Raw genomic sequence first — 12,784 nt, 5'->3', positions numbered from 1 at the left:
CTGAGTTCAGTGCTGATAATGCCGTCAGATATGTCAGCAAACACACTGATGTCCTCTGTGGATCTGACGTGTGTTTGCGTGCGTGCTGAGGACTTGTTCTCAGTGAGGGAAATCTATCATCTACGCACACACACACACACACACACATACACACATAAATGCTGCTGAAGTGGCACATCCCCTGCTCCTTTTCACCCTTGACCTCAAGCTCTTTTGGCCCTCCATGCTTGAGTGGTCATTACATATCACCAAGACAAAGAGGAAATCTGTCTGTGTGTGGGAGACAGACAGACAGACAGACGTAGAAAGAATGTGAATGTATACTTGTGTTGCTAAGTTGAAATTTCTAGATTGCCGAAAACAATTAAAAACAGTTTTTGAATCAGTGATTCCATTTTCTAAATTGCCAACCAGATTGCGAACACTAACTGGCTAGAAACTGGTAGGGAATTATTTAAACTGCCTGCAGATGTATACTGTATGTAAGGGACACCGCATAAGTCTTACAGTTATTGAACAGTAACTCAGTGTGAGGTTAATAGAGGACGGAAGGGGGTTCAGCTGCTGCTTCTCTCAAGTACTTTTCCTGCTGTATTGTCATGTGTTCCTCTGCACAGAAACATCAGTACATTCCTCAAGATGTTTTATTTTTATGATCAATAATTTATTTGCCACTAAGGCATGGCAAACAATGAACATGCATATTAATCCTGTGTACCAGACGTATTCATATGAAAGATCATTTTGTGGATAAGACTGTAGGGTTACATTGTGGCCATTTTCTGTTAATATTGTAGCTTCTTCTCTTTGAGTGCTGACTGGAACCAACTACTACAGTACCCACAACTCTCAGTAGTCATGTCCCAATATCACACTGATTCTAAGCAGGTTACTAGTGTATCGTGTGCTTACATCAGAAAAGTGACAAAATAAAGTTTACTCAAACCACAGCATGCCGATTAAATGCTGTTGATTTTTGAGTGTGATGTTGATGGACAATATTGCCCCAAAATCCAAAGCTGAAACCACATGGACGAGCTGCTCACAGCTGGGGAAAAAAAGTGTTGAAAAAATAAGTATTAATATTAGAAAAAAACAGTTTGATGTCTCTTTCTTGAGGTTTAAGTGGCAGAATCCTTCCAAAGTCGTGCATGTTATATAATGCTGATATTCTTGTATTCTGTTCTAATTCTATTCTGTATAACTGTTAAAACAGAATTATATGTGGTACAAACAGTATAGAAGTAGCATATACAGATGGAGACTTAGACTTAGAAAACCTTGCTACACCTTTAAATAAATAAATATATAAGTAAATAAATAGATAAATAAATAAGAGGTTGTCTTGACCTCTTGCTATAACCTCAAGTCTCCATTATCAGGGCAGATATAGAGGACAGAATATTAATCTCTGATTTTTTTACTGCACTGTTCCTTGGTACTTGGATTTGACATGTTTCCCTGAGGCTTTATAAACACCTTTGATTTTTTTTTTTTTTATCGTGAACCAGATGCTCATCATTTTCTTTTACACATCATGTCATCATAATTTTTCATGTCCATCCAAGAGTTGACACCTCCAACTGCAAATCTAAAAAGAAAAAAATAACTTTTACTTGAGGTCTGAAATGACTCCACCTTCTTGGTTCCTCTACAATCCCCTCATAAAAAACAGAAGGTGTTTTGAAGAAGCTTCCTATGAAAACTCTAACTAATTGACATTATATCAGCATTTTGAGTGACTGTTGCATGAGCCTCCTTTCAAAACCTTAAATCAGTTTCAACTTAATGCAAATGTAATGTATGAAACTTTTCAGTCACTGAAAAGAGGAATTTCACCTCACTGTTTAAAGTTCAGGGTTTGCTGTGTTTGCCTGCATTTGTCTGTGACTTCAGTGTGTGTGTGTGTGTGTGTGTCTCAGCCCCAGAGGTATAATCTTTTCCCCTTGTACTCCCACTGTGCTTCTCTCTCCCCCAGATCTGAGTATATGCCCCCTACTGGGAAAATTAGTGTGTGTTTGTGTGTGTGCGTTGTGTCCTCCCAGCGTGTGCATGTCGCAGATACCCATGAGACACACATCCCATGGGATCCCTGACACATACATGCCTAAAGGCACCCAAGAGAGCAGAAAAGCGACAGAGACAGAGAGACAAATGCATTGATAGAAAAAATAAATAAATCATGCAACTTGCACCATTGGTGTTGGTGAAAACACACACAGTTTAATAGCTGTAGTTTTTATTAGTATTAAAGATGTATTAGTAGTTGTAGTAGTAGTAGTAGAAGAAGAAGAGGAAGTGGGCTCAGGGAAATCAGGACTAAAAAGAGGACATAAAAAAAGAGGGACAAAAAAGTACAGATGAAACAAAATCTGCAATTTCTTAGGACTAATTGGATTAATAGGAAGCAAAATTAATGTGGGATGATCTAGTGTTCATGTGTGCGTGTCTATGTGCAGCAGTTCTAGCAAAAACAAGCCCGATAAAAATGTGGAGAGAGAAACGAAGGCAGATTTAGCCGGACAGAGAAAGAGAGAGAGACAGATTTAGAGAGATGAAGAAGGAAGACAAAAACGAAATCATCAAGGGAAGAAGACGTTCCTCCTCTCTGTCCTGGTCTGAAACTAATTGGTCCAGGATTAGTGGAGATTATATATAAAAAATACAGAAAAATTATACAAAGCCCTCCACAGGTCTGGTTTCCATGGCAATAGTCTGCTGTGCAACAGTGCAACAGCAACAGGGAGAGAAAATAAAACCAGTTGCTGCCGTGATTACCAGAATGACACAGTTACAGACCAGTAAAGCTCATTATAGATCCGTGCAGGAAGTGAATCTCTGGTTTAGCTGTTTCATCACCAGTAATAGTTTTACAGCCTGTTGACACCAGCCATATTGTACAGTCTAATGCAAATATACAGAAAGGAGAGTGCATCTGTTCTGCTTATCTGGTGAAGCTGTCCAAGAGAATAATTAAAAAGAAAAAAAAAAAGAGAGAATGATTTAGAAAACAACTTAAACATCAGGATACATTTTACATTTACATTTTAAGAAGGTAAAGATACGGTGGCTTGACAAATATCAAATGTCTCACTACCAAACTGTCCCAATTTTCACACCAGCTTATAATATTAGACTTACACAGACATTTCTCACGTTTTCGATCACTCATTATTTCCAAACCCAAATTAACAGCATAAACGGTGCACTACACATCTGAATTCAACACTGACTGGTCTGTATCTGTGTCAATCAATCAGTGTGTCGTTGTCCAGGCTTTTTCCAGGTAATGAGGCTATGTGGCTCTTTCTGACAGAATCTGTCATGTCAAAGAGAAAGTCATTCTTTTTCTGAAGAGCTCCAGGAGGCTAAACCCCTTCGCACGGGGTGCTTAGCGCTGAAATAATTGTCCCCCATCCTGCCTGCATAAGCGCATACGTAGTGCGTGCATGAACATGCAGTTCACCAAAGGCTCCCAGTTTGGGGGTTTGAAAATGTGGTCATCCAAATAGTTATAATATAGCTATAATAAGCTATAATTTTGATAGTTAGATGACTCTCATGTTTATGTGTTAAGTACGGAGCTAGAGCCAGGAAGCAGTTAGCTTAGCTTAGCTTAGCTTAGCTGGAAGGAGGGGGAAACAGCTGCTAACATGTGTAAAACTCACTTATTAAGATATCAGTTATTATCAATTTTATCAATTGTTATCAATTAGTTATAAATGGTGAGCATTATGGGTTTAGATGACTCTGGTGACACGGCAGTTTACCAACACAAGCATCTAAAACATGTGACCATCTAGCCAAAAGTTTAACCTGGCTCCACTGTGGTGGCCTGTCAAATACAGGTGCACAAACATACATTCCTGGTAGATTACTGTTGTGAATGATTGTAATATCTTGTCTCAGAGTATTATAAAGCCTTGAGACTCATAGATCATTCACACAGACCAGCCAACCTGGATCGTTTCCTATGTCACATCCTGCAAGAAGAAGTCCTCTAGAATGATATTCAGATAACAGACTGAATGAATCATGATATTAACAAAAAAGCACAAAACTATAGAAAACCTATAGTGACATTCTGAAGAAGAGCAAAGTTTTAGATTAAATAAGAAAGCACGGACACACACAAAATGCCTTACAGTTTATTAGAGGAGTGCTGCCATAAAATCAAGTTTAATTGGTTGCATTAATCACCAAAACAGTCAGCAGTGGGAGGACTGTCTTTTCTTTTTCTCAAGCCAGTGCACATGGCAGCAGACAAAACACTAAAAATCGCATGATACTGAAGATTACTAGTCTTTGATATTTAAAAAAAAAAGCAGCCTTATGTCTAAATAACTATGTTCAGAGTCAGAAAAAGTGAAAGAGTAAGAGGAGGGCAGAGAAACGGGAAGCTCCTGAGGCGTCACAGTGTCTGAACAAGAACGCTTCTCAAAAATGTTAAACTTCAATTATTCGCTGAGGCATCTCCTTGTTTCAACACCCCAAAAACATCTGCTGTTAATTAAAAACAGGCTTCCACCTCTCAGAAAGCAGCTGATATTCACGCTGTTTATCGATCTCAGCTAAAACACTCACATGTGCTGCTTTAGGCTTCAAATCCAGCTCTGTATATATTTTAGTGCTTGAACAAAGGATTTACAGCATGTCAGCTGCTGTGTTTTTTCCTTTGGTGTCACGCTGCCGGTTCGTCTGTGAAATGCACTCGACTCTGAAGCAGGAAGCTTTCCTCCCTGTCAGTCTTAGAGGCTGATCAGACAGGCTGAGACATCAGTTTTTCCTGTTTTTTGCCCTCATTGCTTCTGAAATATATTCTTCAATCTTTACAGACAGATTTAAATACAGACACACCTGTGACAAACAGATAAACCAACACCCAGCCAACAAACCAGTAATAACTGCTGCTCGTTTGCTGAAATATACGTGTGATTTTTGGGTCTTTCTCACAGTGGCCTCAACAGCTCAACACACTACAATTTAAAGGCACCATGGGGAGTCTTTGACCCAGAGTTGTGCTGTGGAGCAAAGTTTTTATGAATGGGTCCTACTTTCTTGGTGTTGTACAAGAGCAACAGGATTCACGTGCACGCTCACGAGGGATATGCTGGTTTCAAGGTTATACAGGTGATCGACAGCTGGTGGCAGTGACACACAAAGTGCAACAATCTGCCAACAAGCAAAGAAGAAGACAACTAAACACTGATGTAGAAAATGCAAGCAAAATGTTTATTTCGTGCACTGGACAATTTTGAGATTTTGGGCTATTTTGCTCCTCTAACATGTCTTCTTTTAGACTAGTGGAAAAACAATGTCCAGAATGCTCATTTAGGTGTTTATTTGACCACACTTTGTCTATTTACATCCATAGATTTCTCTTAAAATCGTATCATAATGCAAGTAATGTGATAGAGTTGGGAATATATTTCATATCTTATTTCCTAAGATATGAAATTGGTAAGAAAAACTCTACACAAGTAAAATTATAATATATTAACTTAACCAAGGCCGCTGCCATCTCTGAAAATACACCAACAGTATGTCACAAGTGCTGAACTCTGACCCTTTAGAAGACTTACACTTACACAGTCAGAGATACCACAGGAGGTGGGGGTGCACTCTTATTGTGAAAACAATGACCACAACTCTATTTGAAGGCACCGTGCATAACTTTACACACCGCGGTGAAAACCATGACAACAACTTATGTGCCGAGAAGTGTTCATTAGTTTCTAGTGTCACCAGGAAATTTTTTTGGGGTTTTATAGCTTTGTAACTTGCAGCGTTTTTGTATTAGTTGTGGTTTTTTTTCTTTTTACTTGTTTTTTTTTTTGTGTATTTGTGGCATGTTTTCTCATGCTGCACATTCATTTAATTGCAGTGTCTCGAGCTCTCAGGGCCAGTGTACTTTTTATACATCTCTTGTTTATTAGTCCTGTTATATTCTGGTTACATAACCAAAATATCACTGATTCCACACGGCATAGCTCATTTTAGTTTCTCTTTCTCAGTCAAACGCATATATGCACGCACACACCCACACACACACACACACACACACACACACACACACACACACACACACCTGGTCTTTTCCTCTCTTGCTCGTCCAGATGTTAGCATTGAGATTTCTATGTAAAATCAAGTGTGAGAAATGTTTTTAATTATCTAGCCACCTGGACAGGGTTGTAGCATACAGACACACACATACAGTACACACACACGCACACACACACACACACACACACACACACACACACACACACACACACACACACACACACACACACACACAAAATAAAATAGCATCAGTTGCTTTGATGGACATTGACATTATTGACATGTAATGACTTTTCTGACTTTAAAAAGATTTGTATTTTATCCAGAATTTATTCTTATTTTCTGAGGACATCATGAGGGCAAACACACGCACACACACACACACACGCACGCACGCACACACACATTGTTTCAGGTAACAGATGTTGTCCTTCTTTTAATTAAAGTCAACAAATTAAGACATTCTACTTACTCACTGCTGCAGAAACAGGCCTTACAGCACACACACACACACTCACACACACACACACACACACACGCACAAACACACACACACGCACAAACACACACACCCCAACTTGCTCCTGAAGCGTGGCTTCAGTGTGTGAATGAGTATGAAAGAATAGTCTCCTCCAAATTACATTCCTCCTGTATGAATGATGTGTGAATGGGTGAATGAGGATGTGATGTAAAGCGGTTTGAGTAGTTGAAATAAGTAGAAAGGTGTTCTACAAATACAGACCATTTACCATTTACATTTACACACATGTTTCTGTCCTCACCACATTATTCTATAATCGGCTGTAGGGGAATACTGCAGCTTGCTTAGAAACTCAGTGTGATCTTAATTATTAGTCAAGGGCAGCAGCAGACACTCGTATGGTCGTGGATTTCTTCAGGCTGCTGTTGTGCTTCAGCAGGTTCACGGCTTTAACTGAGAGCTTTTGAAATCAAAGGTTTGAATCTAGCCATCACACACGGCACTGAGTGGACATAGTGTGTGCTGCAGCCCACTGAAGTGCATCATGGTGTTGACATGTCTGTCTACAGGATCTGTTTTCCTCTCTCTCCCCCCATGTTTCTCTGTCTAATGTGAATGAAAAGTGACACATTTCTCACCAGACTGTGCATTTAAATAGAGCAGTAATGGGATCAAATCAATCCTTATAGAGGGTACACATACATAAATCAGTAAATGTGGATTTGGTGAATGCCACATGATGGTTTTGGCTCATGCTTAAATTATCAAACTAAAATTGGTGTCCACCAGATGATGTGCATTCAGTTGAATGAAAGAAAGAAATTGGTGTTGTTTCTCTCTCTATTGTGAATATGTGAGTCTATATCAAAGACACTGATAGTGATTTTAGTGTAATTTTCAGAATCAGTACACGTTTATATATAATAATATATGTAACAATTTCTAACTATTAATTCGACCTCTTTCAAGTAAAATTCAGCTTGATTCAGGAACTTTATAAAACTGATTGTTGGTATGTTTTAAAAAAAGACAGAATAACATAAATTGCAACATTAGAATCAAGATAAAAATGTTTAATAATTGTGAAGACATTTCTGTAGAAAAGTTGATTTATATTATACTGTTTGCAGAAAATAAGGTTTTTATTTAACTGAGTTGATGAGGTGAAGATTTGTGCAGTGAGCTGAAGTGTATTTCCCCACATCGCAGTAAATGTAGGAAAGTACATTTCCTTTACAGATACAGCTGATTCTGTTAACGGTGACTGACGTGTTTCATGGACACAGCAAGGTTTTTTTATTAAGACTTTATTGTTTAACAATGTTCAGCGGTGGTAAAACAATTACTGTGAGTGCTACATGGACTTTTTTCTCCTATTTATTTCTTAACCAAAAAAATCCTTAAATTTCTGAAGGAGACTTTTCTCTTGGCCATTGCAGAGTTTTGACTGACAGCAGGAGAAGGTGAAGTCAGGGAGGTCAAATCTTAGGCCCAGAGTCAAAAAGTCACAGTCTGTGTACCTCACACAGTTGGTGTAGGTCTTTCCTGAGGGGAGACACAGCATAAGTCTTGTGAGCATTATCATTACTGATATGTTTATCATAACAGATACCTATACCTGTGCTGTGCATTTCAATGACAACAACAAACAAGGGAAAGACCAATGAAAGACTGGTGTCTGGAAAATAACCACCAGCTTGAAGAAAACATTAAAATCGTGGGTGAGTCCCTGGATTTGAGCTGGGTGAGGATGTATGAAATTTCGGTCACATGTTCACAATTAAACAACTGTAAATTAAAGTGGCACATTACAGAGGTCATCTCCATGACAGTTGAGCCAACTCTATCCACTGATGAGGCCCATGAGATGTGGTGGAAAGCTCCAGTAAGTGGGCCTCGTAATATTTTTGTCTGATGACGTTTTCAGTGTTGCATGTAAACAAAACAGAACAATGCAGTATGATATATGATAGATATGATGTGTTCAATCATTAGTTATTGTCAAATCAAGTGAAAAAATCATTTTTAATTAACATTTAATTAAATGGCAGTAGAATGCGAATTAATAACAGTATATGTAAAATTCCCATCACTTTTGCTATTATCTCCTTTTTTCCCAAATATTTATTAAGATATTTTTATTTTCTGCTTTTACACACATCAGTTAACACTTATGATAATCCCGCTCCATTCATTTATTAATTTCTCCCTCACCCTGCATCGTGTCTCAACCAGATAGATGTTAAACGTTCTGTAAATGTCACTTTATGATGTTGTTTGTACATTTGATCTTTGTTTCCTTAACGATGCTTACCACCGCTGACGAGTGAGAGGCAGCTGTCTTCATCCTGGTTGCACTCCGCTTGGGTTTCACAAGTGTTGGTGGAGCCACGAGGGCAGGAGTAGCACTGCAGCGAGAGGCCTGGAGAAACGAGACGCGTGATTCAGGTTATTAGTTCAGTCTGAAGTGGTTCAATCCACACAAAAACCAATGTGTAAACACAACAAGTTGTGATTTGTGATTATGTGATGGACTAAAACCATCTCTGATATGCTGTCTTTCATAAATATATTACAATCTGCTAAACCAAACCAAAAAGCTACAACAGAACTGCACTCAGAGAAAACTGCATGTCCTGAAACATCAAAGAAAATATGACGAATGAATATTTATCACAGACTCTGCATAGTGTGAACTGGAAGGACATGACACAACAGCAGAACATGCAAACTGCACGCACATCTCCCAAAATATTCCCTCAGGCTGACATGTTTTCTCTTTGTGAAACATATAATCTCTCTGACTTAGCCCCACTTGGCTGCGCCTTTAAGGAGCAAAAAAAGAAAGAGTAAGCATTAATGAAAGAGATACCGATTCCTTCTTCAGACCCTTTTTTCTTACCAAATCCAAACATGGCAAAGCTGACAGCCAGCCAAAACCCCACAGAGCTCCTCATCATGTCTGAAAGCACTTTACCGTCTGAAAAATCAAAACAAAAAGAACACAGCTGGATAAAAGGCAGGGAATTAACTCTGTGGAAGTAAGTAACAACACATTTCCACACGTGTCACCTCTGCATCATTCTGTTGTTTTTTTGGGGGGGTCAAGAGATTTTTCACGAAGCAAACCAAGCCTTATTTTTGACTGTGAATATTATTCTTTTCACCGTCGTTGACTTCCTGAAGTTATTTGTTATTACTGATTTATCAAACGAATAAAAAAGAACTTGACTCGATTTGTAGGAATTTCCTTCTAATAAATAACAAAATATGACTTATGAGAATGAGACAAACAGACTGAGATCACATACCTGATGCCTTTTGAACTTTTTGGAAGAACAGAAGAATACACTCACCTATTAATGTGAAGAAAATTACCTTCAGCTCACAGAGAAGAGACTTTTTGTAACAGCACCAACAGCAAAACTAACAAAACCAAAAAGTAAACAAACCATTTGTTTGGGTTCAGAGTCTATGTGTCTGAAACATAGCCAATACACTGCACTGTTTGTCCACAGAGGTTTGTTTTTAACACAGAGAAAGAATTATCTGCTCAGGGTATTCTTTTTTATTTTTTAATTGTTTTAATGTCTTTTTCTTTATGAAAAAATGAACATTTAAAACACATTCAATAGTGTGTAATTTGACTTGTATTTGATTTATAATTGGACAGATGACAGTTGTGCAGACAGTTATCAGAGGGAAAGGGAGGCCACACAGGGGAGTTACAGATTACATATTGCACAATTACGGTAATTCAGTTTGTGGCAAAAACACAGTAATCTGGTTACAGCTGGTGAACCCCAGATTTGGTAATGATGGGGAGAAACAATGAGGTGTAATGAAATGTGAGAGCTTGTGAAAGTAGAGAGGAAAAGTGAACAGTGGGGTAACAGATGGATTTCAAGAAATAAAGACAAATAGAAAGAGAAGACTATCAGTGTGTGACCGTGGAGTCATGCTGTAAACTGGTAAACTTACTGCTGCAGGTTCTGCCCTAAAACTCAGATATGTCTAATATCTCTGTCCATCAAAGAAGGAGAGGAGTCAGCACATTTCTGCACAGAGAGAAGTTGAAATGAATCAGTGTATTTTTTTCAGAATTTATAACAGACACCTTCAGGAGGAAGAAAACAAACATTACGGTGACTGGCAGCAAACTGAAGGACTGAAGAGTATATAAGCTCTAAAACTAACAAAACAACTAAAAGTGAGTTTTATATCTATAATGTGATCCCATAAACTGTTCGAACACTTCACATATATCTTTTCATTTGCTTTTTTTAAGACATGTTGCTACTATAAAGACTCACTACTAGAGCATCAAATGTGTATTCATCCGCAGCTTGAAATAGTCCCCTATAAAAGCACTATTTACTTCTGTTTGAGCAACATTTGCTTGAAACTGCAGTGCCCAGATGTTTTAGGAAAACCTTTATTGAATAACATTACATACAGTATTATCATAGCATGTGCCACAGACAGGATATCAGAATATCGAAAAATGCCAGCTTTTAGCTAGCTAACAACATAACTAATATAACCTAAGACAGAACTGAAACCCGAATCAGAACAGATTTTATCAGACTTCACTTAGAACCAAGGCAGATTGTGGCAGATCTGGGACCTGATGCGAGAACAGTGAAGTGTCCAAATTCACAGAACCTCTGGACCTCAAAGTTTGAATCCATCTCATCTCATCTCATCTCATTTTCTATACTGCTTATCCGTCAGGGTCGCGGGGGAGCTGGAGCCTATCCCAGCTGACATTGGGCGAGAGGCGGGGTACACCCTGGACTGGTCGCCAGCCAATCGCAGGGCCACATACAGAGACAGACAACCATTCACACTCACACCTACAGGCAATTTAGAGTTACCAATTAACCTAATGTGCATGTCTTTGGATTGTGGGAGGAAGCCGGAGTACCTGGAGAGAACCCACGCTAGCATGGGGAGAACATGCAAACTCCACACACACATTGTTTTTCTGACAACAATGAAAACTGCCAGAAGTGCTGTTTTTTATTATGAAATTTTCACTCAGTAAAGTGTCTCAGCCTCCCACGGCTGTCAGCAGTGACACAGGTTTTATGTCAATAAACATTCAATCAGGACTGAAACTCTCCTCTGGGTGTTATGAATTTTATAATCCTGAGTTCATTTTAAGTCGTCTTTCTTCTTCCTCTCTCTCTGCAGATCATTGTAAGCTTCAGAGCCCGCTGAAGGCGTGAAATCAGAGTTCACACACACACACACACACGTGCACCAGAAGCATGAAATCAAAGTTCATGTCACAGTTTTTCCACTCTATGTATTTTCTTTATAGACCTGCAGCTTTTTGAATCAGTTTTAGCCTCAGTGCTTAGAAGAAGAGAGGTCATTTGAATGTGAATAATAGATAAGATTAAATTAGAACCTATAACAAAGTTCACTGTAATAAAGCGTAAAGATTTGTGTCTTTACTGTACTGACCTACGAGCCATAACAGTCAATTGAAGAGAGTAATTTTATTTGCTGCGATATGTTTAATTCAGACGAGTTTGAAGTATTGTGAGCTGTGAATCATTTTTCCCAGAGGGGAGGTTCAACATTTTCTCACAGAGGTTTAAACGTCACCATCTGAAATCAACATGACTTTCCTCTGCCACTGCAGCTATTTAGGCTAATGACCGGCCGTCCTGCTGCTCATTACTTCTTGTCTGAGGCCAGGCTAAAGGCTGGTGTAATGAGGCAAACCACAGCTTTTATTTCTCTCTGGTGCCGGCTTGACTGTTAGTGGGGTTTTTTCTTTGTGCCTCTGCAGTGCTCACACCTCAGCCTGCATACATGTTAAGGAAACTGTTGACAACCTTGTCTCTTTGGGGCATTAAGTGATTATAACTTTGTTTTACAACTCTTCAGAGGTGGTAGCTTGTAAAGTAAAACTGGAAGTCCTTTTCCTTTTTAACAGGTCAGAACTCCTTGGCCACCTCCATGATGTTCAACCTATCGAGAAATCCTGACCTGTTCTTCTTGCCTTAGACACATGGATCGTATTTTTTTAGTTTTCTGCCCAATATTGACAGAATGTTAATGCAGTAAAAATGACCTTATTCATACTACAGCAAGCTAGTAGCAAGATCTACAGGACATAATACGGTGCAAATACAGTTTACAATATAACAAAGGCGGATTTACATTGAAAATTCATAGTATTTTTTTTTGAAAGAATGGGTCCTTGATTTCAGGATGAGGTAGTAA

At 38.7% G+C, this 12,784-nt stretch overlaps 1 protein-coding gene across 1 annotated transcript; it reads right to left on the bottom strand.

The window, feature by feature from the left end:
* Nucleotides 1-7,928: 7,928 nt before the first annotated feature.
* On the bottom strand, nucleotides 7,929-9,504 carry LOC139215829 (CD59 glycoprotein-like). The gene is made up of 3 exons (XM_070846862.1): nucleotides 9,447-9,504; nucleotides 8,859-8,966; nucleotides 7,929-8,089 (listed from the first exon to the last, which is right to left on the bottom strand). Exons 1-3 carry the CDS (start codon nucleotides 9,502-9,504, stop codon nucleotides 7,929-7,931), a joined length of 327 nt encoding a protein of 108 aa, XP_070702963.1.
* Between the last annotated feature and the right edge of the window lie 3,280 nt (nucleotides 9,505-12,784).

Source organism: Pempheris klunzingeri, chromosome 16 (genome assembly GCF_042242105.1).
Source record: "Pempheris klunzingeri isolate RE-2024b chromosome 16, fPemKlu1.hap1, whole genome shotgun sequence".
NCBI lineage: Eukaryota > Metazoa > Chordata > Actinopteri > Acropomatiformes > Pempheridae > Pempheris > Pempheris klunzingeri.
This window is presented reverse-complemented; position numbering and strand designations above follow the sequence as displayed.

Coding starts and splice junctions, on each gene's coding strand:
- LOC139215829 (XM_070846862.1), bottom strand. CDS start 9,504: ATGATGAGGAGCTCTGTGGGGTTTTGGCTGGCTGTCAGCTTTGCCATG. Junction 8,967..9,446: donor CTTTGCCATGTTTGGATTTG/GTAAGAAAAAAG, acceptor TCGTTTCTCCAG/GCCTCTCGCTGCAGTGCTAC. Junction 8,090..8,858: donor CCTCTCACTCGTCAGCGGTG/GTAAGCATCGTT, acceptor GTCTCCCCTCAG/GAAAGACCTACACCAACTGT.